Source organism: Coregonus clupeaformis, chromosome 3 (genome assembly GCF_020615455.1).
Source record: "Coregonus clupeaformis isolate EN_2021a chromosome 3, ASM2061545v1, whole genome shotgun sequence".
In the NCBI taxonomy this organism is placed as follows: domain Eukaryota; kingdom Metazoa; phylum Chordata; class Actinopteri; order Salmoniformes; family Salmonidae; genus Coregonus; species Coregonus clupeaformis.
In genome coordinates this window covers 28,174,359-28,200,648 of record NC_059194.1, presented here as the reverse complement: position 1 = coordinate 28,200,648, position 26,290 = coordinate 28,174,359, and the positions used below count along the sequence as shown (strand labels likewise).

Genomic DNA, 26,290 nt, shown 5'->3' with positions numbered 1-26,290 from the left:
CCTGCCTGCGTATATCTGTCTGTGTACTAGCATCATAATGTTCCAGGGATTGCAGACAGTCATATTGTAACTACTATAAGACTCTAAATAAGGTCTCATTCCTCCCAGTCTGAGAATGTAACCCAGGGGCTAGAACTCAGACATATCAAATGGATCCTTGCACTCATCGCTACATTCATCTCAATATTATATGAACAAACTGCTCAATGACAGAGAGAGTGCTGCTGTATGGAAGCAGCATTAGAATACTTCATGAGATTATATGTGCAGGTCAAAAGTGCTAGACCATTTCTCTGACTGACAGTATTGAATATGTTTCGATGATAATTGCAAGAATGGACTACTGTGTTATGGTTATTTTATTGCTTTCCAGTTCAATATTGTCTTGTTTGCCATTGTCAAACCACACAATGTTAACTTTGATGCCACACACACACACACACACACACACACACACACACACACATCTTCTCCCCCAGAGGGTGTGTTACCTGTTACCCAGGTGCCTAAATCAGAGGGGGGGTTGATGTAGCCTTCAGTGATATAGCCTTTTCTTTCTAAAGGGCTATTCAGATAGAAGTTCACAACTTTAGTACTTTCAGTATTCTCTTCTTTGAAGCACTGAGAAATATTTTGTCTGCTGATAAGTATGGATTGGATAACTCTGTTCCTTTGATTCTGTCTAATACTGCTTTAGAGGTTAAGAATGTTTTATTTTGATTTTGCACTAAAAAAAGAAAAAACTTGGTTGCAGTTCACCAGGACCAATTCAAATACACTCTTTTTCCTCGCTCAATCGGGGGTTGACTGTAATATTGTACGTCAGTAGTCTAAGATGAGTGGCTATGATACATAGAATGGGAGATATAGCAGTAAGAATGAAGGATGGAGAAATGAGCCTGTGTATTAGTGCTTCTGTGAATCCCTCTCATAATGATTGACTGTAGGGCACACAGAAACAAGATAAAGGAGAGAAACAAGATAGCATTAAGACGAGAGACTGTAATAATAAACAAGCCATTTTGTTCAAATATTTATGCCTGTGCAAATTACATCAGCTAATTCCCTTTTCTCACACACTCGCTTTCTCACTTTACTGCTCCCCAGTGTGTGTGTGTGTGTGTGTGTGTGCGTTCTTGTGTGTGTATTTTCAGATAAAAAGGATTGATGATGAAAATATATTATTATATCCACCACCATTCATTTCTCTTATAGGACATTCATCATTCATTTTCATCTCTATATAAATAAATATCAAATCAGTAGTAGGGTTTACATGGAGAGGAGAGAGAGAGAGAGAGAGAGAGAGAGAGAGAGAGAGAGAGAGAGAGAGAGAGAGAGAGAGAGAGAGAGAGAGAGAGAGAGAGAGAGAGAGAGAGAGGGAGTAGGAGACTGAATAAAGAGCGAGAGGCGAGGAGGGTCATAGATTAAGAGTGAGAATCAAACAATAGAGATGCAAACCCAAAGACAGATATGTTTTCTTGGTAAATTACCTACATTGTAAATATTTTATATATTCGCTGGAATGCTATTCAAGTCAAGCAAACAAAGGAAGAAGGGGTCCTACGGTAAATAGCTTTGGGGAAACTAATCTAATCAGCACTATAAACACCAGCGAGACTACAATGATTCAGTTAAACAAACACAGATCGGTGCATTAATTCACTGTTTAACACAACCAGTCCTGGTTGGAAGTGTGCTTGGCCTACATTCTCCGGGAGAACAGAGACACAATACTGTCTCCTGGGATACCAGCAGCACGCAGAAGAACCAAGACGTTACATAAAAAATGTATGTCAACAACAGCATCTTAAAAACAGAATGATAATAGGCTAATACGAAGATTTCCCTTCACAAAAGTGCACTAGAGACTTCTAATGCTGTCCTGGATAGGAATAATACACTAGTGAGATGGGGCACAAAAAATGGAAACTCTGGTTATTCTGTAGATACACTATATATACAAAAGTATGTGGACACCCCCTCAAATTAGTGGATTCGGCTATTTCAGCCACACCCGTTGCTGACAGGTGTATAAAATCGAGCACAGAGCCATGCAATCTCCATAGACAAACATTGGTAGTGAATGGCCTTACTGAAGAGCTCAGTGACTTTCAACGTGGCACCGTCATAGGATGCCACCTTTCGTCAAATTTCTACCCTGCTATAGCTGCCCCGGTCAACTGTAAGTGCTGTTGTGAAGTGGAAAAGTCTAGAAGCAACAACGGCTCAGCCGAGAAGTGGTAGGCCAGACAAGCTCACAGAATGCCAGGAGAACGCTACCTGCCCGAATGCATAGTGCCAAGTGTAACGTTGGAGGAATAATGGTCTGGGGCTGTTTTTCATGGTTCGGGCTAGGCCCATTAGTTCCAGTGAAGGGGAAATCTTAAAACTACAGCATAAAATGACATTCTAGACAATTCTGTGGTTCCAACTGTGTGGCAACAGTTTGGGGAAGGCCCTTTCCTGTTTCAGCAAGACAATGCCCCTGTGCACAAAGCGAGGTCAACACGGAAATGGTTTGTCAGATCAATGTGGAAGAACTTGGCTGGTCTGCACAGAGCCCTGAACTTAACTCAATCAAACACCTTTGGGATGAATTGGAACGTCAACTGCGAGCCAGGCCTAATCGCCCAACATCAGTGCCTGACCTCACTAATGCTCTTGTGGCTGAATGGAAGCAAGTCCCCGCAGCAATGTTCGAACATCTAGTGAAAAGCCTTCCCAGAAGAGTGGAGGCTGTTATAGCAGCAAAGGGGGGACCAACTCCATATTAATGCCCATGATTTTGGAATGAGATGTTCGACAAGCAGGCGTCCACATACTTTTGGTCATGTAGTGTAGTTGATATACTGTATTATTAGCTTCCCACAGTCCAGTTCAATACCTTTCTATTTCCAGATGATTAAAACACTATCCCTGGACCTGACCAATTTAATCGCAGTCCCTGAAAACATTACTGATCAATGGCAAGGGTCCAATCCTTCACCAGGTAATATCGGACCTCTCCATTGGTGACTTGTGAAACTCTGTTGATGTATTTGGTTAGCAGTCAGTGGGAAATAACTCCCTAACCTGCTGACTGGTGTGAAGTCATTAATCGAGTGTTTGATTTGGCCTTACGTCAGTCTCCTTGGCCCTGATTGGTCTCCAGGGGCGACAATTGATTGGTTGGTCAGTTTCACATCGACAGGTTGTGCTCGATGTTGGAATCCTATTGGACAAATTGATCCCTTACTCTTGAGTTATTGCCCGAAGTAACCGGGACTGAATAATTGGGGATTTGCTTTGGTGTGTGTGTGTGTGTGTGTAATATTATACTGTAAGTAGACCAGTTTCTTGTCATTGCTTAGAGCTCAAGTCCACATTAGCAGAGATAGATTGAAGCTAACCTCTGATCCTCTAAGCCAAACTCTCAGGCTCTCAACAAGTCCAGGCTAAATTAGACACACACACACCCTCAGTAGGTTGAATCCAGAGGCTCAAGTACTACCTTGCTACCCTCCCACACTCTCTTCAACTCACACTCTCTCTCTCTCTCTCTCTCTTCCCCCTCTCTCTCTTCCCCCTCTCTCTCCCCCCCTCTCTCCCCCTCTCTCTCTCCCCCCTCTCTCTCTCTCTTCCCCCTCTCTCTATCTTCCCCCTCTCTCTCTCTTCCCCCTCTCTCCCTCTCTCAATTTGTTTCAATAGCCATTCAAAAGGTGCTCTTTTACCCAGCCCAGAAATCTCAAGTGTTGCCAAAGCAGAATAAAAGCTCCAATAGCATCCCCATCACCTCTCCTCTCCTCTCCTCTCCCACTGGGCACAGACGTTATTTCAATGTCTGTTTTTGATTTACATTTGGTTGAGTTGTCAACTAACGTGAATACAACGTGAAATCAACAAAGAATTACACCATGTGACATCTTTGAAATCCAATCAGTTTTCCACATTGATTCAATGTCATCACAGTGATTCTTTTTGCCCAGTGGGCTCTCCTCTTTCAGTCAGAGACTGCCCAGTCTGTCTCTTTAGACAGGACACTAATAGATCTGAAACTCTGGAGCTCCACGGCACAACCCTCTCAGGCGTGTGTGTGTGTGTGTGTGTGTGTGTGTGTGTGAGGACGTGTTTAACTATTCTTGTAAACTAACAAACATTTGACCAACTGAGGACATTTTGTTAGTCCCCACGAGGTCAAATGCTATTTCTGGGGGTTTAGGGTTAGAATTAGAATTAGGGTTAGAATTACGTTAAGGGTTAAGGTTAGGAGCTAGGATTAGTTTTAGCAGCTAGGGTTAGATTTAGGGTTAAGGTTAGGTTTTAGGGTTAAGGTTAGGGTTAGGATAAGGTTAAGAGTACGGGTTAGGTTTAGGGAAAATAGGATTTTGAATGGGACTGAATTGTGTGTCCCCACAAGACTGTGTGTGAGAGAGAAAGAGGAGAGAGAGAGAAGGAGAGAAGAAAAGAGAGAGAATGAGAGTGAGAGGAGAGAGAGAGAGAGAGAAGGAGAGAAGGAGAGAAAAAGAGAGAGAGAGAGGAGAGAGAGAGAAGAGAGAGAGAGAGAGAGAGAGAGAGAGAGAGAGAGAGAGAGGAGAGAAGAGAGAGAGAGGAGAGAAGGAGAGAGAGAGGAGAGAAGAGAGAGAGAGAGAGAGGAGAGAGAGAGGAGAGAAAGAGAAGGAGAGAGAAGGAGAGAAGAGAGAGAGAGAGAGAGAGAGAGAGAGAGAGAGAGAGAGAGAGAGTGAGAAGTAGAGAGAGAGAGAAAGAGAGAGAAGGAGAGAGAGAGAAGCAGATGCTTTTGGGAAAAAGAAGGGAATGAACATCATTCATCTCAACTCTGTCCTTCGGACATTGTGAATAGCTCTGTCAAGTGAACTATTGGACGTCAATCATTCGCTTGAGTCTTTGAAAGATTGTGTGTGTGTAACAAGTTATCAGAGTCTCACTGCAGAATCAGGCGTTTGTCCATAAACGTCAAATTTCAAAGGTAGGCATTAATACGGCTGCTAGAATCTTGACTAGAACCAAAAAATTTAGTCATATTACTCCAGTGCTAGCCTCTATACACTGGCTTCCTGTTAAGGCTAGGGCTGATATCAAGGTTTTAAACAAGACGCAGGCCTCCTTATTTTCCCTAGAATTTCTACACAGAGAGCTCCATTTTGATGGAATAGTCTGCCTATCCATGTGAGACACGCAGACTCAGAATCTCGGCCTTTAAGCTTTACTGAAGACTAATCTCTTCAATAGGTCCTATGATTGAGTGTAGTCTGGCTCAGGGGTGCGAAGGTGAACGGCAAGGCACTGGAGAGACGATCCGCCGTTGCTGTCTCTACCTGGCCGGCTCCCCTCTCTCCACTGGGATTCTCTGCCTCTGACACTATTACGGGGGCTGAATCACTGGCTTGCTAGTGCTCTTCCATGCCGTCCCTAGGAGGGGTGTGTCACGACGTGCCAGGCTTTTTTCGCCATACTCGACTTGTGTGGGTTGAGTCACTGACGTGATCTTCCTGTCCGGTCTCGCGCCCCCATGGGCTCGTGCGGTGGAGGAGATCTTCGTGGGCTATAGTCAGCCTTGTCTCAGGGTAGTAACTTGGTGGTCTGTTGATATCCCTCTGGTGGTGTGGGGGCTGTGCTTTGGCAAAGTGGGTGGGGTTATATCCTGCCTGGTTGGCCCTGTCCAGGGGTATCAGTGTCGTCCCCCCCCATCTCAGTCTCCAGTATCTATGCTGCAATAGTCTATGTGGCTAGGGTCAGTCTGTCCTATCTGGTGAAGTTCTCCTCTCTCTCTCAGGACTACCTGGCCTGATGACTCCTTGCCGTCCCCAGTCCACCTTGTTGTGCTGCTGCTCCAGTTTCAACTGTTCTGCCTGCGGCTATGGAACCCTGACCAGTTCACCGGACGTGCTACCTTGTCCCGAACCTGCTGTTTTCCTCCCTCCCTCCCGCTCTCCCTCTCTCTCTCTACCGCACCTGCTGTCTCGACCTCTGAATGCTCGGCTATGAAAAGTCAACTGACATTTACTCTTGAGGTGCTGACCTGCTCCACCCTCTACAACCACTGTGATTATTATTTGACCCTGCTGGAACATCTTGAAGAACGTGCTTCTACATCTGCATTGCTTGCTGTTTGGGGTTTTAGGCTGGGTTTCTGTATAAGCACTTTGTGACATCTGATGATGTAAAAAGGGCTTTATAAATACATTTGATTTGATGATTTGATTTGATTAATTCTGAATGGTTAAGTTAAGGGTTAAGGTTTGGGATAGGGTTAAAACTAAAAATGAGTGCCTAGAACTGGAATTGAACACATGACCCTCGGAGCCGGAGCTCACGGCTTACGCCCGTCCACAACACCCTAGCAAAACCCAAGCCTACTTGATGGTAATAGCGCTCACCGAAATCCTACACACACACACACACACACACACACACACACACACACACACACACTCTCATTACAGCAGGGAGACAGTGGGAGTTATGCAGCCGTCTTGCACACAACAGAAGTTTATCTAATTACTAAACATTGCCAACATCACACTGGGAAACAGAAAAAGGTTTAATTTGAATAAAACAGTAAACATGAAAACATTTAGATAGGGAAGGAAGGTAATGCTATACAAACTGCAGGAAGAGACACCCATGCTATGAAAATATTCAGGGTAGACAAACACTCACTCACACACACACACCTGCAGACATGTATGCACCTGCGAGAAACACACAGGCGCAAAACACAGCAGACACACACATGCTTTCACACAAACACCACACACACACACACACACACACACACACACACACAGAAAGACAATTTGAGTAGGATGTCCCCACACCATGCAATTACCACCACATAATCAATTATGCTTCATAACAAGAAACAATTAGTCCAGGTCTGACATATCTAGTATAATACTCCACTCTGTTTAAAGGTGATGTGTAAACAGCTTTTTAATTTAATTGATCGTTCCAACAATGAAAGTAAATATCGCTCACAAACTCAATATGGATTACTTGCCTAAAGGTGTGAAAAACACCCACTCCAGCTGTGTTTTTGAGCACAATACAATTCTGAAGAGGCCCCATCTCCTCTCCCTCACACACACACACACACACACACACACACACACATCTGTGATAGAAGAACATTGGGCTCCAGACAGCTATCTCAAGGCCAGCAGGCCATGGTCTCCGTGGTGATGAATGTGCCATGTCATAGTTTCAGCATCGTCGTGGTTACTGATGGACACTGTGACACATAATGGAACACTCGCTGGTGTGTGTGTGTGTGTGTCACCGCCTGGCCTACATCATTGGAATGGGGCACACATTGACCCCCAAGGGGTTCCCATTATCCCAAATGGAATGAGCTTGGCTGAGGAGAGAAATGTTTTGTCCTAGAGTCTAAACCAGGCCATCTCTAGAACAGGAGAGGTGTATCCTATAGCAGGGTCAGAGAGAGGCTGCAGCAACATCAACCCTGACCCAAGCTTGAACCCCTAGGATAGAGTACAATTCTCTCTCTCTCAGGACCTGAGCCCTAGGACCATGCCTCTCTCTCTGTTTCTCTCTCTCTTTCGTTACCCTTGCCTCATCCTTCCTCCTATGTCATCCCGGAGGGGTGTGATTCTCTCTCTCTCTCTCTCTCTCTCTCTCTCTCTCTCTCTCTCTCTCTCTCTCTCTCTCTCTCTCTCTCTCTCTCTCTCTCTCTCTCTCTCTCTCTCTCTCTCTCTCTCTCTCTCTCTCTCTCTCTCTCTCTCTCTCTCTCTCTCTCTCTCTCTCTCTCTCTCTCTCTCTCTCTCTCTCTCTCTCTCTCTCTCTCTCTCTCTCTCTCTCGACCTGAGCCCTAGGACCATGCCTCTCTCTGTTTCTGTTTCTCTCTCAGTTTCTTTCTCTCTTTCATTACCCTTGCCTCTCCATTTCTTTCCTTTCCTCATCCTTCCCCCTATGTCATCCCGGAGGGGTGTGATGCTATCTGTCTTCTCATGTCTGCTGATTCTCCTGATCCTCCACTAGACTGTTATGACAGTGACTGGATCAGTAAGGCCAAGGCTTAGGATCAGGATCAGAATCAGGCTTAACTAATGACTACAAATCTACCACTACTACTAACACACTTACAGACCCAGGCCTGAAGGCCTTAGTATACTGAGGAGATATGGACTGTAAGAGACGGCTAAAGACCCATTCACGTGCCATCTCTCTCTCTATAATCACTAGGTCTTCCTCATTCTCTCCCTCCCTCTCTTATTGGCTCTCCAGCTTTTTAATAAAGAAAGAGTAGGTTCCTAAACTCTTTCTCCATAGCAAATGATTTATCTGAAGCCGTGAACGTTTCTGCAGGCAAGCCACCTTGGCACTCTACCTCTAACACAATCCCCCCCTTTTCTCTTTTGTCTTCCTCTCCCACCACCCCCCTTTCCTCCCTCGCTCTCTCTGTATTGATCTGTTGGGCCTGCTGCAGAAGCACTGATCAACTGAGTAAAAGAAAGATTCCACTGTGTGATTGGAGCTTCTTTATCACATTCATCTACCAGAGGAGATAGAGGTTGGTAGCCCACTGGAACCAAAAGTGTGTGTGTGTGTGTGTGTGTGTCATTAATGAAGTGTGTTTAGAGCGATGAAGAAATTCACCCCACCATTCATCCCTGCTCCCATCCTTCCCGATAGCAACCCCACCCCCACCCCCAACACACACACGTAACACATACACACATACGTAACACACACAAGTCATAGTCTCCGGGCTTACCTTGGTCGATTGGCTTGGCAGGACCATAGCTTTTGAAATAGTCGTCCTGAGGGAAAAACACAGGAGGTAAAGGGTTACGTATACGTCAAACACACACACACACACACACACGCACTGACAACTTGACAAAAACAGAAAATAAGACATCTAAAGTCACACAGTCCGGAACAAATCCATTAATCCGCTTGTTCAACAGAGTTTGATATTCCAAACACTAGTCATCCTAAGTGCAGAAAACAGCTCTATTTTTCCGCAGTCAGTCCGTAGTCCTGACTCCCGACCCATAATCAAAGACAGACAGTCAGACAGTCAGTAGAGAAACAGGCTCAAAGAGTGATGCTGACGGGCGCCTGATCCGCTCTCCTGATTATCTCTCTGTCACAGGCGACAGATCAGTCGGATTGAGATAAAAATATTACTGGGAATGAGTCTCAGATTACTCTTTACAACCGGATCGCCTCTTCAAAACCAACAGACTATTCAACCGCGTCAACGCTAATTATATCTGTACAAGCACAAATGTTAGAAGTTTAATACGCATTATATGAGGGCTTTTTGTTCGGTACACCACTATTCATTTGTTCATCTCTGATTTGTATTTTTTTGCGAGGACACAGTGATATGTAATTACATTAAAATGGCTGCATAATGAAAGAGCAACACATTGGTGAAATTAGCTATTAGTCTGAATTGAATTAGTGCGTATAGGTGAAGTGTTTTACATGGTGTAATTGGGAGTTAGGCAAACAGATGCGGTGTGGAGAGAGGGAGACAGAGAGAGAGAGTGCTTTGTAGCAGTGGCAAATCCAATAAAGCCACAGGGAGATGATACTACAATAGGGAGGTAGTGAGAGGAATAAAGAAATGGACAAGCAAGCAGGGCAGGGCAGGGCAGGGCAGGGCAAGGAAGGAAGGAAGGAAGGAAGGAAGGAAGGAAGGAAGGAAGGAAGGAAGGAAGGAAGGAAGGAAGGAAGGAAGGAAGGAAGGAAGGAAGGCAGGCAGATAGACAGGCAGATAGACAGGCAGATAGACAGGCAGATAGACAGGCAGATAGACAGGCAGATAGACAGGCAGATAGATAGGATACTCTTACCAGGCCCTGTATAAAATAGATTATGACTGTTCAAACAGGACATTTATATGACCTGCTCAATCAAGATACTCAGTCAGTGCATTTACATGACTTGCCCTCTACCACTGACCTGTCATATACTCTGTTAAATGACCTAATTTCCTCCACATTAGGCACTGCTTTTAGCTTTTCATATTGCCTGTCAGTTATCCATCATTGCTCTGTGTCATTTGGGTCTACTGTGAACAAGGAGCGAGCTCCAAATCAATCCAGCCTCCAAATCAATCCAGCCACCAATCATATAGGGTGAACGCACCAATTGGTGAGTCGTTCTGGATAAGAGCGTCTGCTAAATGACGTAAATGTGCCCTTGAGCAAGGCACTTAACCCTAATTGCTCCTGTAAGTCGCTCTGGATAAGAGCGTCTGCTAAATGACTAAAATGTAAATGTAAATGTAAATCACACACCTCCTGACGTTCCCAAAGAGAGAAAGCCAGACCATATGAAACAGGGAGACAGAGGAGGGTTTAGAGATGTTCTGTACAGTACAGTACATTATTGATCTGTTTTAAGTCTTGTTTTCATATGGCTTCTTATGTGACACATTGAGCAATAACAAAGTGACTATCGGTCAGTCTTTGGGAGAGAAGTTAGGGTGTGCCCTCAGATCTATGCTCTAGACAAACACAATACACATAGTCTATTGTCTATAGCAGAGAGGTAAATAACAGAAGGAATAAAACCCTGTCTGAGCTCAAATAACAAACAGCACCAATCCCACTGGAAGGACAAAAAACATTTATCTTCACTCTTAAATATCAAATTCTCCTCTTTCGCTTTTTCTCTCTCTCCTTCTCTGTTATCTCTCTCTCTCTCTCCCTCAACCCAGCTCAACTCTGTTTGGCTCAACATGAGTTTAGAAATAAAGAACTCAGCATGGTCCCAGAGGCAGATCACTCTAAAGACCTAACAAAGACAGAAAATGACGGGAAACCGCTGAGAACCCCTGACTCTCTTTCCCATTGTATGTGTGGATGAGAGAGGGATAGAGGGATATGAGTAGAAGAGAAGGGAATAGAGAAAGAAAGAGAGAGAGAGAGAGAGAGAGAGAGAGAGAGAGAGAGAGAGAGAGAGAGAGAGAGAGAGAGAGAGAGAGAGAGAGAGGGAGAGAGGAGAGAGAGAGAGAGGAAGAGAAAAGAGAGGAAGAGAGGAGAGAGAGGAAGAGAGGAAGAGAGAGAGAGAGAGAGAGAGGAAGAGAGGAGAGAGAGAGAGAGAGGAGAGAAAAGAGAGGAAGAGAGGAGAAAGAGAGAGGAGGAGAGAGAGAGAGAGAGAGAGAGGAAGAGAGGAGAGAGAGAGAGAGAGAGAGAGAGAGAGAGAGAGAGAGAGAGAGAGAGAGAGAGAGAGAGAGAGAGAGAGAGAGAGAAAGAAAGAAAGAAAGAAAGGACAGGGAAAATTGACAGAGAAAGAAACAGTTGGAGGTTAGAGAGAGAGAAGGACAATGGGACACAGTTAGAGAGAGTTGGGACAATTGAATAGAGGAAAGGGACAGTGGGGCCAGGGATGATGCCGTGAGCTGGCCAGCTCTGTAAGGCCAGTCTGTTGAGCTGCTGCGCTCAGTGGGCACAGTTTGGGCTGGAACTACTGATAAGCACTAAACTCGCTCAACTGGACCTGGCCCAAACACGCACACACTAACACTCTGATGGCTAGACGGTGTTAACAGCATCACTAGGGAGGGAGAGTGGTTGAGTGATTGTTGCAGACCCACTGTGAGACCTCCTACTGTGGTTAAGAGCAGGGTCTGTCTGCCCCTCATTACAGCACAGTGGGAACGCTTGATTAGAGAAGAGAGGAGATAGGGACGGGGGGAAGAGTGGGTAGAGGGAGGAGGGAGAGGAGACATGGAAGAGGGAATGTAAACATATGTTACCCATGTCAGTAAAGCCCTTTGAATTGAATTGATAAGAGAGCAGGAAGATAACAGAGAGAAAGGGAGAAAGAGAGAGAGAGAGAGAGAGGAGGAGAGAAAGATATCTGAGAATTTAGTAAGAAAATAAATGGGCACTCTCCCTCTACGATTTCCTGTTTTACAAATGACTGGAGTTAAGGTTTGAGCTAATAAGTCCATTAGTTTGATATGAGGTGATGAGGCCCAATTAACTGCTCCCCAGGGTCCCTCCCTCCACTCCCTCTCCATTCCTCTCATTTCCACTTCTCTTCCTCTTTATTCTCCTCTGTCCTCATTTTCTCTCCCATCAGATTCAGTGTTTTGCTCCAGACTTAAGCCCATTACTTCTATCTATGCCCTCATCTTATCCCCCTCTCATGCTCTCCACACATTGCTCTGCACCAAGCTGCGATCCAGCCAGGATAATACCGGACATAATGGTATATGGCTCCAGGGTACTACGGTATATGACTGGATCTTACTAAAGTAGGACACAGACTTCATCCCAAATGGTACCCTATTCCCTATGTAATAGTGCCCTACATAGAGAATAGGGTGGACTAATGGGAGCCTAATGGATTCAACCTGGTATGGGTCCCATATGTTCAGAAGTGCACTATACAGGGAATAGGGCGCAATTGGGGACGCACCCACAGTCAACCTGAACTCAGTTAACCTCTTCGGATCTTCTTTATCACATCAAGGTGTATCACCCTCTCGCTACAGTGGATTCTTACAGCTGCCATTTTAAAGTAGTCTTGTATCTCTACTGTGTCTCCTATCTTTCATAGTAAGAGTTTTGATGTGGCTTGTAAACATACACATATCAGCACTACAACAAGCCCAGAGGGACATACCGCACTGCATCAGTGTCTGGCATTGCACGCCATTGTGTTTCCAATGTGAGAAAGCTCCATCTCAAAACAATATTTCAGATGCACGTATTCGCTCTCTTTCTCTCCTTCTAACTACCTCTGTATCTTACCAGAGTATCATAGTGAATTACAAAATGGAGCTATACAATTTGAAAGACAAATCAATAACTTACCTCAACTTCCTTCAATGATTGCAGAGAGAAAAGAGAGTGGGAGAGAAAGGTCATTTATAATGGAATATGTAATGTACATCACAGTTTGAACAAAGGCAGCATGCTATCCGTTCAGAATACAAAGAGATTATGTACGTAGACATTCATTAAAAGCAGTCTATGGGTGTATTAATGTGACGGCACTGCTGTCACACGCACGCACACATGCACACGCACACACACACGCAGTCCCCCACTGGTGTTAAGAGTGAGACTGCCTTATTCGTTGTGACATGTAATTCCAAACGCAAAGAGAAAATTACACCAGCTGAGAGAGTGGGGGGGGGATAGAGTGGTGGATATAGAAAGAGAGCGAGAGAGAGAGAGAGGAAGAGAGGAGAGAGAGAGAAGAAGAGAAAAGAGAGGAAGAGAGGAGAGAGAGAGAGAGGAAGAGAGGAGAGAGAGAGAGAGGAAGAGAGGAGAGAGAGAGAGAGGAAGAGAGGAGAGAGAGAGAGAGGAAGAGAGGAGAGAGAGAGAGAGAGAGAGAGGAAGAGAGAGAGAGAGAGAGGAAGAGAGAGAGAGAGAGAGGAAGAGAGGAGAGAGAGAGAGGGAGAGAGGAGAGAGAGAGAGAGGAAGAGAGAGAGAGAGAGAGAGAAAGAGAGGAGAGGAGAGAGAGAGAGAGAGGAGAGAGAGAGAGAGGAAGAGAGGAGAGAGAGAGAGAGAGAGAGAGGGAGAGAGAGAGAGAGAGGAAGAGAGGAGAGAGAGAGAGAGAGAGAGAGAGAGAGAGAGAGAGAGAGAGAGAGAGAGAGAGAGGAAGAGAAAAGAGAGGAAGAGAGGAGAGAGAGGAGAGAGAGAGAGAGGAAGAGAGGAGAGAGAGAGAGAGAGAGAGGAAGAGAAAAGAGAGGAAGAGAGGAGAGAGAGAGAGGAAGAGAGGAGAGAGAGAAAGAGAGGAGTGAGAGAGAGAGGAAGAGAAAAGAGAGAGTGAGAGAGAGAAGAGCAAAATAGAGCTTCAGGGTGATGAGCTGTACAGCCACAACAGAGAGAGAACACAACCCCCCTTCGTCTCTCTAGCTCATCCCCCTCTCTCTCACTCAGTTACTGCTGTACTACTCACAAACAAACTTAATCTATGATTAAGCTCACAACAAGGTACAGTGTGTGTGTGTGTGTGTGTGTGTGTATGATGCATCTCACTGACACTTAGAACCCCCCCCATGTATCAGCAATGTGTTATTAAAGGATATTACTGATGGTGTTAATATAAAATAAATAAATAATAATAATAATAATAATACATAATTTGGTGGGTGCTTATGTTTGTCCTATTTTACAAATATACATGTGTGAATTGGAAATGTTTTTTCTTTTGCATATCCCAACTCTATTATCAACGGTGGCCCTGAGAATATGTGTTATTGTTCTGTGGGAGGCTGTGTGGTGATCAGTCAACCAGGAACAGGCAATTTAGCCAAACCCATCTCATTGCTCGTCTCATTCAAACACCTCAGAGAGATTGCAAGGAGATATAAATGTATTTTATTATCGTATTCTCTTTTTATGTCCCAGCCTCTATCGCGCTCTCTCTTTCTTTTTCAAGTGTTAATGTAAAAATAGTAAGAATATACAGAGGAAGTTTCTGCCAGGGATGTTTGGAATATGATTGTGGTGCCGTCATCTAAACTTGTTTTTTCCAACCTTCTCAGATGATGGGAGTCATTCATATGTGCCAGTCTGAAGCTGGAGATTTATCAAGGTGAGTTACGATCCCTTTCAGATCCCTAGCCAGCCCTTCAAGATCTGCACTAGTGAGTGACTAGGGGCTAGTGAGTGAGGTTCTGGAGCTACTGAGCAAAGGGCTAGTGAACGAGGGGCTAAGAACTAGGGGCTAGTGAGCGAGGGGCTAGGTCAGGAACTAGGGTTTAGTGAGTAAGGGGCTAGTGAGCGAGTGGCTAGGGGCTAGTGAGCGAGAGCCTAGGAGCTAGGTGCTAGTGAGCAAAAGGCTAGGACCTATGGAGTAGGAGAAAGGGCCTAGGAGCTAGGGGCTAGTGAGCAAGAGGCTAGGAACTAGGGGTAGTGAGAGAGGGCCTAGGAACTATTTAGTCAGCATGCAGTGTGTCAAAGCATTCTTGGAAGACCCCCTAGAGCATAATTAAATCTCATAAATGCACAACACACACACACACACAGTGTGTGTCTCTGATTGGAGGGCCAATGCAGTTCCAGCACCACAGGGTTAAACGTCCAGTGATTAAATATGAATAATGTATGGTGTCAGCCTGGTAAACAGATAGATGTCACTTGACCACTCAAGCTTAACATTATTGTCATCTATCGCCAACCAGGTTCCCTTGGAGAGTTCCTCAATGAGCTTGACACCTTGATAAGCTCATTTCCTGACGATGGCTCACCGCTCTTCAACCTCCCGATGTCTGCATTCGATTCATTTCTTTCCAACTCTCTCTTTCCCCTCCTTGCCTCTTTTGACCTCACCCTTTCCCAATCCCCTCCAACTAACAAAGCAGGCAATATGCTTAACCTCTTTACTAGAGGCTGTTCGCCTACTAACCTCACTGCAACCGCCCTCTAGGTGTCTGATCACTACTTTGTTTCCTTTTCTGTCTCCCTTTCCTCCAACCCTAGCCACTCAGCCCCTATACAGACAGTCATGCGCCGTCGCAATCTTTGCTCTCTGTCTCCCAATGCTCTCGCCTCTTCTATCATATCATCTCTCCCTTCTGCTAAATCCTTCTCCCTCCTGTCTCCTGATTCTGCCTCTTCGACCCTACTCTCCTCCCTTTCCGCATCGTATGACTCTTACTGTCCCCTTTCTTTCTGGCCGGCTCGGCCCTCCCCTCCTGCTCCGTGGCTGAGTGACTCATTGTGAGCTTACAGAACAGGGCAGTGGTCAGGTGAGCGAAAATGGAGGAAAACTAAACTTCCAGAAGACCTATCATCCTTCCACTCCCTCCTCTCTACCTTCTTATCCTCTGTATCCACTGCTAAAGCCACTTTCTATCACTCTACATTTCAAGCTTCTGCCTCTAACCATAGGAAACTCTTTTCCACCTTTTCCTCCCTCCTTAATCCTCCACCCCCTCCTCCTCCCTCCTCCCTCTCTGCGGACGGCTTTGTCAACCACTTTGAAAAGAAGGTTGACAACATCCGCTTCTCATTCACTCAGCCTATTGAGCCCACTGGTCACACTCACACAGAACTACCCAGGTCATGACCTCTTTCTCCCCTCTCTCTCCAGATTAAATCCTGCGACTAGCGAGGTCTGGCCTCCCGACAACCTGCCCGCTCGACCCCATCCCCTCCTCCCTTCTACAGACTATCTCTGAAGACCTTCTCCCATTGCTCAATTCCCTCATTAACTCACCCCTGACCACTGGCTGCGTCCCCTCCTCAAGAAACCAACACTCGACTCATCTGACGTCAAAAACTATAGACCTGTATCCCTTCTTTCTTTTCTTTCCAAAACACTTGAGCGTGCTGTCTCTGACCAACTCTCTCGTTATCTCTCTCAGAATGATCTTCTTGACCCTAACAAGTCCAGCTTCAAGACGGGTCACACAACTTAGACTGCTCTTCTCTGTGTCACGGAGGCTCTCCACACTGCCATCGCTGACTCTCTCTCCATCATCAGCCTATGCAACATTAACCTATTAAAAACAGTACTGTTGTAATGAGGTTGCGCAGTAGGGCTATAGGCCCCATACATTATCACCGAATATTGGCTTTACTTGCATTGTTGTTCGGACCATTTAAAAAATATATTTAAAAATTTGATGAAGGCTATATGATCATACAGGTAATAGATCAGTTGTTGTATTACTTCTGAGGCACAGCTGAGTGAGCATACACTTAAATAATTTGCTTTTTCTTTATCTGGGCTGATGGTGCCTGCTTCTGATGGTCAGTCTCAGCGGAGGGAGAGGGCAGCAGACTGAGGGTCCGCCTCTCAACGTCCCTCTTGCGCTCCTCCGCTGACACTGACCAAAAAGGGACACCATCTTCCAGCTGATAGCAAAACTGGAGTCGCACCACATTATTTCTGCCTCATGCACAAATTCATGTTGTTACTCCTAGGAACAGTGGCGCAGTGGTCTAAGGCACTGCATCGCAGTGCTAGCTGTGCCACTAGAGATCCTTGTTCGAATCCAGGCTCTGTCATAGCCGCCTGCGACCGGGAGACCAATGGGGTGGCGCGCAATTAGCCCAGCGTCGTCCAGGGTAGGGGAGGGAATGGCCGGCAGGGATGTAGCTCAGTTGATAGAGCATGGCGTTTGCAACACCAGGGTTGTGGGTTTGATTCCCACAGGGGGTATGAAAAAAATTAAAAATAATGCATTAACTGTAAGTCGCTCTGGATAAGAGCGTCTGCTAAATGACTAAAATGTAAATGTAACAGAGAAAGTGAAATATTCCTTGATATTAAACAACACAATAATAACAACGCAAGCCTATCGATACACTTTCCTACTCATTCATTACCACTGCAGTGCTGGTAGTAGCACGAGTGGAAGAGGGAAGAACACGCATTTTATGGCTTATAAAAGTGTTGAATACAAAGTGTTCACATGCTGAGTAAAAACTTAAACATGAACTCACTCATAAAAACAGCAGCTCTTTGCTGTACTCGTTAACAGTCTCTCTAGTCATGGTTTTCAAGGTTTTCAAATCTCACAGTATCAACCTTGCTTTAGCTTTGTTTTATGCCTGCTAAATTACTGCAGACACGGTAACCTGAGCCATCCGATTGGCCAGCGGTAGGCAAACAGTACTCTTGATTTGCTCTCCGGGCCCGCCGGGAAGGCAGAGTTGGTACCTTCAGACACATAAAATGGTTCAAAATGGCAACACGTCGCCTACCTGGCGCGTAGGACAGCTGAATCGGGTTACCACCTACCATCAACATCGCGAGACGAATAAATATAAATATGAACGCAAGGCTTTATCGTTCGGTTCTTTACTGAAATGTTTGGCGATCGACTAGGAATGCCTTGGAGATCGACCAGTAGGCGGCCACCTATGGTGGCAGATTGACAAGGGCGGCATTTCCTGAGCTAAACTGACCAAGACGCACCTCCAACAACAACACACAAAACCTCACATAATTCTACCCAAAAACAATTACAATTTCTCTCAACCAGTGGCGTATGGGCATTTTAGGTGCGCACCCTTTGATAAGCAGTGCCCACTTTGTCAAAGGCAGGGGCGCAAAATATTTTGCTTGTCCATTCCCAGCGCGCCTCTCCAGGGTGCTGTTGGAAAGACGCACCTCTGCAGCGCTCCACCAACGTTCCGTCAAAAAAATGATCTAACATCAATAATGTAGCAGATATAGGATATGGTAAAAAGAGTATGTGGCCTTTTCTGTAGCCTACAGGCTGGAGATAAAATGTATGACTATGAAGCGTGTGATAGAAGGAGTCAGGCACAGGAGAGTAATACGCATCCAAAGAGTTTATTCAGTCGATAAACAGTTGCGCAAGCATGCGACAACAACACTCAGGCACAGGGGAAATATCTACATTTACATGACATTTTAGTCATTTAGCAGACGCTCTTATCCAGAGCGACTTACAGTTAGTGAGTGCATACATAATATTTTGTATTTTTCATACTGGCCCCCCGTGGGAATCAAACCCACAACCCTGGCATTGCAAACGCCATGCTCTACCAACTGAGCTACATCCCTGCCGGCCATTCCCTCCCCTACCCTGGACGACGCTGGGCCAATTGTGCGCTGCCCCATGGGTCTCCCTGTCGCAGCCGGCTACGACAGAGCCTGGATTCAAACCAGGATCTCTAGTGGCACAGCTAGCACTGCGATGCAGTGCCTTAGACCACTGCGCCACTCGGGAGGTACCCTGGCAACAACAAGGTAAGAGTAGCTCACTACAAACTATCACCCACACAGACAAGGAAGCAGAGGGAACATTTATACAATGACTAATTGGGGATAAGGACCAGGTGTGTGTGATTAATTAGACAAGACAAGTGGAGTGATGATAAATGGATCTGCAGCAGCTAGTAAGCCGGTGACGACGAATGCTGAAAACTGCCCGAACAAGGAGGGGAGGCAGCCTCGGTGGAAGTCGTGACAATGACATTGTAATGAGAGGGACACTTTTTACATTTTGCATGTTTCTCCAATCAAATATGCAAACCTAAATGGCGCTCAATCAAATAAATTTTTTTTGCTGTCATGTTAACAAAAACACATCCTAAAAACAGTACAGGACAAAGTAAAATGGACTATATGGACTGGACAATCACAAGTTGTCCAGGAGTTTTACCCCATTGACATGATCAGTGGTTTCAAGTTTGTATCCTTCAGTAAGCATGAGCCGACGTCTTTTGGATGTCTTTTTTTGGTCCTGTCTGGATGTCGTTTTTTTTGTATTTTACAAACAGTAGGCTTACCACATACAGTACCAGTAACATGTTTGGACACACCTACTCATTCAAGGGTTTTTCTTCATTTTTACTATTTTTTACATTGTAGAATAATCGTGAAGACATCAAAACTATGAAATAACACATATGGAATCATGTAGTAACCAAAAAAGTGTTAAACAAATCAAAATATATTTTATATTTAAGAATCTTCAAAGTAGCCACCCCTTGCCTTGATGACAGCTTTGCACACTCTTGGAATTCTCTCAACCACTTCACCTGGAAGGCTTTTCCAACAGTCTGAAAGGAGTTCCCACATATGCTGAGCACTTGTTGGCTGCTTTTTCTTCACTCTGCCGTCCGACTCATCCCAAACCATCTCAATTAGGTTGAGATCGGGGGATTGTGGAGGCCAGGTCATCTGATGCAGCCCTCCATCACTCTCCTTCTTGGTAAAATAGCCCTTACACAGCCTGGATGTGTGTTGGGTCATTGTCCTGTTGAAAAACAAATGATAGTCCCACTAAGCCCAAACCAGATGGGATGGCGTATTACTGCAGAACGCTGTGCTGGTTAAGTGTGCCTTAAATTCTAAATAAATCACAGACAGTGTCACCAGCAAAGCACCCCCACACCATAACACCTCCTCCTCCATGCTTTATGGTGGGAACTACACATGCGGAGATCCTCCGTTCACCCACACACATTTGGACTCCAGACCAGACACATTTCCAACGGTCTAATGTCCATTGCTCGTGTTTCTTGGCCCAAGCAGGTCTCTTCTTCTTATTGGTGTCCTTTAGTAGTGGTTTCTTTGCAGCAATTCGACCATGAAGGCCTGATTCACACAGTCCCCTCTGAACAGTTGATGTTGAGATTTGTTTAACACTTTTTTGGTTACTACATGATTCCATATGTGTTATTTCATAGTTTTGATGTCTTCACTATTATTCTACAATGTAGAAAATAGTACATTTCTGTATAGTATGACCACTTCTGTGACAAGAGTTACAAAACCTAACTGAATAGTTGGTTCTACTCTGTGGGCCGGCAGGCTGCCTAAAATGTGCAGGAGGATTTCATCTGCCTAGATTCCAACAGCGCCTGACTGTATTGCCCTTCCATTTAACAAAAATCAAAACAACGCTTTGTGGGCTGTTTGGGATTAGCTTGGCAGCTTGGCCCGCACACTAGAGAGCAGTGTGGACAAGTACACCATACCCGAAGGTTGGATATCTGTATCCGAGTCAGACAAGTCGCTTTGGAGCCTATTTGTGCTCTGTTTTGACAAATATCGCTGCGCGTCATGTAGGAATGACCTAGTCAGATCTATATTTTTCACATGCTTGGAGTTAGGACTGCATCTCCTTTATTTTGTGCTCTGAGGTCCTCTGGGATCTCACAGTGTATCAAGCATGTTCATCGCTACTTTGCTGTGTCGCAATTTGTTTTAGCAGAGTAAAAACACAGCAAGCTCTAGAATTAACATCCTCTTAAGATATTTTCTTATGCATGCCAACATATTGTCAGTACTGAATAATTTCATCCCTAGTCGAATCAAATGTGAGACCTTTCCTGCTTTTTCGATCAAATCATTAATATGAGTCAATTGCCATAACTTTGCTTGCATATTCTCCATCACATGTGTTTGTTATACACTGAGTGTACAAAGCATTAAGAACACGTGCTCTTTTCATGACATAGACTGACCAGGTGAATCCAGGTGAAAGCTATGATCCCTTATTGATGTCACTTATTAAATCCACTTCAAATCAGTGTAGATGAAGGGGTGGAGACAGGTTAAAGATGGATTGTTAAGCCTTGATACAATTGAGACATGGATTGTGCATGTGTGCCATTCAGAGGGTGAATGGGCAAGACAAAATATTGAAGTGCCTTTGAACGGGGTATGGTAGTAGGTGCCAGGAGCACCGGTTTGTGTAAAGAACTGTGACATTTTTTGTTAGAAATAGCCTTTATCAAAGAAAAGGTTCGATACCCCTGCTCTAGCCCAAATTGTTCAAATATGACCCATATTACCGGATCTACATTTTATTCTTTCTATTGCAGATTTGTGACCACCATTTATGGATATTTAATATATAGCTGCCAAAAAAATGCACATTTCATAATGATAAATTACTAATACGTTTGCAATATTATTTTCATGGGAACATAATCAATGACCAAATTTAAATGTAAAACTCCAGTTTGCATTTTCAAGTTTACAGTTCTTGTTCAATGCTCTACCAGATAACACTGCCAATATTGAGAAAGAAAATTGTTAAAAGATCAATCAAAGTTCACATTTGTAATTGTACTACATTATTGTGATTGCACTATTTGTGACAAAAATGTGCAATTTAACTAAGCTTTTTCTTAACTTATCAAGTACAAAATTCAAATCCTTATTGGGTAAAACAATATTATTTCTCACATTTTCAATTTAATTTCCTCATTCTCATGCGTTATCCTGGCACCATTCTTAACAGTTTGGCCTGTCAATCAATCACGGTGGGTGGGATTGTAAGAGGAGGTGCAGGATATTTGAGAGATTCACAGAGTTGTAGGGTTTCAGACCTGTCAATCGATCACTGTGGGTGGGATTTTTGTGAGTCACAGGGTTGGTAGGACACCCCCACTTTCAGACAAAGTCAGGCACCCATGCACACACACACACACACACACACACACACACACACACACACACACACACACACACACACACACACACAGGCTAGAGACAGACTAAGGGCTTCCCAATTCATCTCTCATCTCTGATGTTCATAGGACAGCATTCTAACAGGCTGTTTCCCTATACAGTCTGGTCAAAAGTTTTGAGTATTGGTCTTCACAAAGTTCACTGCTTCTGTGTTATGAGATATTTTTGTCAGATGTTACTATGGTATACTGAAGTATAATTACAAGCATTCCATAAGTGTCAAAGGCTTTTATTGACAATTACATTACATTTATGCAAAGAGTCAATATTTGCAGCGTTGACCCTTCTTTTTCAAGACCTCTGCAATCCGCCCTGGCATGCTGTCAATTAACTTCTGGGCCACATCCTGACTGATGACAGCCCATTCTTGCATAATCAATGCTTGGAGTTTGTCCGAATTTGTGGGTTTTTGTTTGTCCACCCGCCTCTTGAGGATCGACCACAAGTTCTCAATGGGATTAAGGTCTGGGGAGTTTCCTGGGCATGGACCCAAAATGTCGATATTTTGTTCCCCGAGCCACTTAGTTATCACTTTTGCCTTATGGCAAGGTGCTCCATCATGCTGGAAAAGGCATTGGTCGTCACCAAACTGTTCTTGGATGGTTGGGAGAAGTTGCTCTCGGAGGATGTGTTGGTACCATTCTTTATTCATGGCTGTGTTCTTAGGCAAAATTGTGAGTGAGCCCACTCCCTTGGCTAAGAAGCAACCCCACACATGAATGGTCTCAGGATGCTTTACTGTTGGCATGACACAGGACTGATGGTGCCGCTCACCTTGTCTTCTCCGGACAAGGTGATTTCCGGATGCCCCAAACAATCGGAAAGGGGATTCATCAGAGAAAATGACTTTACCCCAGTCCTCAGCAGTCCAATCCCTGTACCTTTTGCCCAATATCAGTCTGTCCCTGATGTTTTTCCTGGAGAGAAGTGGCTTCTTTGCTGCCCTTCTTGACACGAGGCCATCCTCCAAAACTATTCGCCTCACTGTGCGTGCAGATGCACTCACACCTGCCTGCTGCCATTCCTGAGCAAGCTCTGCACTGGTGGTGCCCCGATCCCGCAGCTGAATCAACTTTAGGATACGGTCCTGGCGTTTGCTGGACTTTCTTGGGTGCCCTGACGCCTTCTTCACAACAATTGAACCTCTCTCCTTGAAGTTCTTGATGATCCGATAAATGGTTGATTTAGGTGCAATCTTACTAGCAGCAATATCCTTGCCTGTGAAGCCCTTTTTGTGCAAAGCAATGATGACGGCACGTGTTTCCTTGCAGGTAACCATGGTTAACAGAGGAAGAACAATGATTTCAAGCACCACCCTCCTTTTAAAGCTTCCAGTCTGTTATTCTAACTCAATCAGCATGACAGAGTGATCTCCAGCCTTGTCCTCGTCAACACTCTCACCTGTGTTAACAAGAGAATCACTGACATGATGGCAGCTGGTCCTTTTGTGACAGGGCTGAAATGCAGTGGAAATGTTTTTTGGGGATTAAGTTCATTTTCATGGCAAAGAGGGACTTTGCAATTAATTGCAATTAATCTGATCACTCTTCATGACATTCTGGAGTATATGCAATTTGCCATCATCAAAACTGAGGCAGCAGACTTTGTGAAAATTAGTATTTGTGTAATTCTCAAAACTTTTGACCACGACTGTAGATTATATTCCTATTTTTCTATCTCTCTCTATTCCTCCCTCACCCCCTTCTCCTTCTTTTATATCCTCTCTCTCTTAATGGACGTGTTAGGTAGCCATATTATACGGCAGTGATGGCCTAGAAATGTGTCTTAGACTTAGAGCACAGTACCAGACCACCAAAACAACATGTGTAGACATTTATAAACATCCCTCCCTCCCTCCCTAATTCTATCATTTATTCCCTCCCTCACTTCATCCCTCCCAACTGTGTGAAGTTTTCATTAAGGTGTTTATAGAGGTGAGCATAGAGAGCGTTCTCCGGTGGCTCCTCGTTCCCCGGCTCACAGCAAGAGCCTTATTGGCCTGTCTCTACAAGGAGAGAGAATCACTATCACCCCCACAGAACACTCTGACAGATAGCACAGTCAGGGTCTCTGTGTGTGTGTGTGTGTGTGTGTGAGTGTGTGTGGGGGTCTCTTGTAGTGTTTCGGTGTGCCGTTGTGAGTGTGTGTGGGCGTTGTGCGTTCGCTCAGTCACTTAGCTGTCTCAGAGCACCAGTAAAGTGCACACAAACTGCAGGATATTTAAACCTATTCAACTTCTCCACCCAAACACAGCAAAATACAGCAGCTAATCTATTTAAAACCAGTCAACTCTGACTGTGGATATACACACACACGCACACACACACGCACACACACACACACACACACACACACACACCACGTCAGTACACAGTGCTGAGCACTCAGACACAGATTAAAGAGATAGATAGGAACATAAATACTGGAGGGGACAGTGTAGGCTGAACTTCTAAATACAGATGTTGGATCTTTATTTGACCCCTTTCGTTGCAGGAGAAAAATAATCCTGCAGAATTTGAATATCTGATGAAATATTTAGAATCGCTGCCAGGGGGCAGCTGGAAGCGGTGTTTGTATGCAATGTGTCACGCCCTGACTCTGGGACTCTGTTATGTTGAGCCAGGGTGTGTTGTTTCTTTGTTTTTGTGTGCTAGGGTGATAGTCTAGTTTTTTATTTCTATGTTGGCCAGGGTGGCTCCCAATCAGAGACGGCTGTTGCTCGTTATCTCTGATTGGGAGCCATACTAGGTAGCCGTTAGGCATTCGTTTGGTGTGGTTCCTGTTTAGGTTTGTGTCTGAACCGAGGACGTCACGTTATCGTTTATTGTTTTGTTCGTGGTATTACTCAAATAATAAAGATATGTTCACCTTCCACGCTGCGCCTTGGTCCTCTGTTCCCGACGATCATGACAGAAGATCCCACCAAGACTGGACCAAGCAGCGTGTCCAGGAGCCATCGCCAGGGAGATCTCTAGCGGATCTCCTTCGCCTCCTCGACTGGGTCAAGCCGTGTGAGGAAGAGAGAGGCTGGACTTGGAAGCAGAAGGGCGAAAGTCTGGCGAGAGACATGGAGACCTGGTCCACGGGTAGGAGAGACGGCCAGAATTTTTTTTGGGGGGCTCACGCCGTGGACGACGGGCAGCAGGAGGCCGCCAGGTTACGGGAGTCACTGGTCACCAGGGGGAAAGAGGATGTAGAGGCACGGCGAGAGGTACTGGGGTGTGTTGCCAGTCCGGTCCGGCCTGTTCCTGATCCCCGCGTAGGGCCAGTGGTGTGTGTTCCCAGTACGGTCCGGCCTGTTCCTGCCACTCGCACCAAGCCTACGGTGCGCGTCGCCAGCTCGGCCCAGCCTGTTCCTGCTCCCCGCACCAAGCCTGTGGTGCGCGTCGCCAGCCCAGTCCGGCCCATTCCTGCTCCCCGCACCAAGCCAGTGGTGCGCCGCCAGCCCGGTCCGGTCCGCTCCTGCTCCCGCACCAAGTCAGTGGTGCGCCCGTCAGCCCGGCTTGGCCCGTTCCTGCTCCCCGCACCAAGTCAGTGGTGCGCTCGTCAGCCCGGTCCGGCCCGCTCCTGCTCCCCGCACTCAAGTCAGGGGTGCGTTTGCGTCAGCCCGGCTCGGCCCGTTCCTGCTCCCCACACCAGGCCAGTGGTGTGCGTCGTCAGTCCGGCACTGCCCGTGCCTGTTCCACCAGTGCCTGGTTCGGCACGGGTCAGCTGCCAGCGCGGAGCTGGAGCAATCCGCTCCACCAGTGTGCAGTCCAGCTCCGGTCAGCAGGGCCAGACCCGGACCAGTGGTACTTTGGGGGGTTAGAGAGGGAGTGGGGATCATGCCCGAGCCGGATCCGCCGCCAAGGCGGAGTGCCCACCGGTCCCTCCCCTGTGGTGTTTGGTTGGCGCGGTCGGAGTCCGCGCCTTTGGGGGGGGGGTTACTGTCGCGCTCTGGCTCTGGGGACTCTGGTGTGTTGAGCCAGGGTGTGAGTTCTCATTTGTTTTTCGTTCTGGGTTGGTGATTCTATGTTGGCCAGTGTGGTTCTCAATCAGAGGCAACGTGTGTCGGCTGTTGCTTGTTGTCTCTGATTGGGAACCATATTTAGACAGGCTGTTTTCCCACAGTGTTTGTGGGATCTTGTTCCTGTGTAGGTTTGTGTTTTGCACCTTTGGACGTCACGTATCGATTTGTTGTTTTGTTCATGTAATCATTTAATAAATAAGTATGTTCACCTTCCACGCTGCGCCTTGGTCCTCCTCTCTTCCCGACGATCGTGACACAATGCACACCGTACCTACATCGTGCCTAATGTAGGCTACGTGCAGGCTACAGCGCGTCTTGTGGGAATTCTTATTAGGATTATAATAAATTGACATATTTGTAGGGAGTAGATGTATT

General features: G+C 45.6%; 1 protein-coding gene across 3 annotated transcripts in view; it reads right to left on the bottom strand.

Moving 5' to 3' along the window:
* The window catches only part of LOC121543569 (testican-1), a 278,401-nt gene that overhangs the window by 96,770 nt on the left and 155,341 nt on the right, over positions 1–26,290 (bottom strand). For 2 of the 3 annotated variants that reach the window (XM_041853558.2, XM_041853577.2), the window contains exons 3-4: positions 12,804–12,812; positions 8,735–8,780 (exon numbers count right to left, since the gene is read on the bottom strand). In XM_041853558.2, coding sequence (XP_041709492.2) covers positions 8,735–8,780; positions 12,804–12,812 — 55 coding nt within the window. The remainder of the gene's footprint in view (positions 1–8,734; positions 8,781–12,803; positions 12,813–26,290) is intronic. The other variant, XM_041853567.2, reaches the window with a different exon arrangement.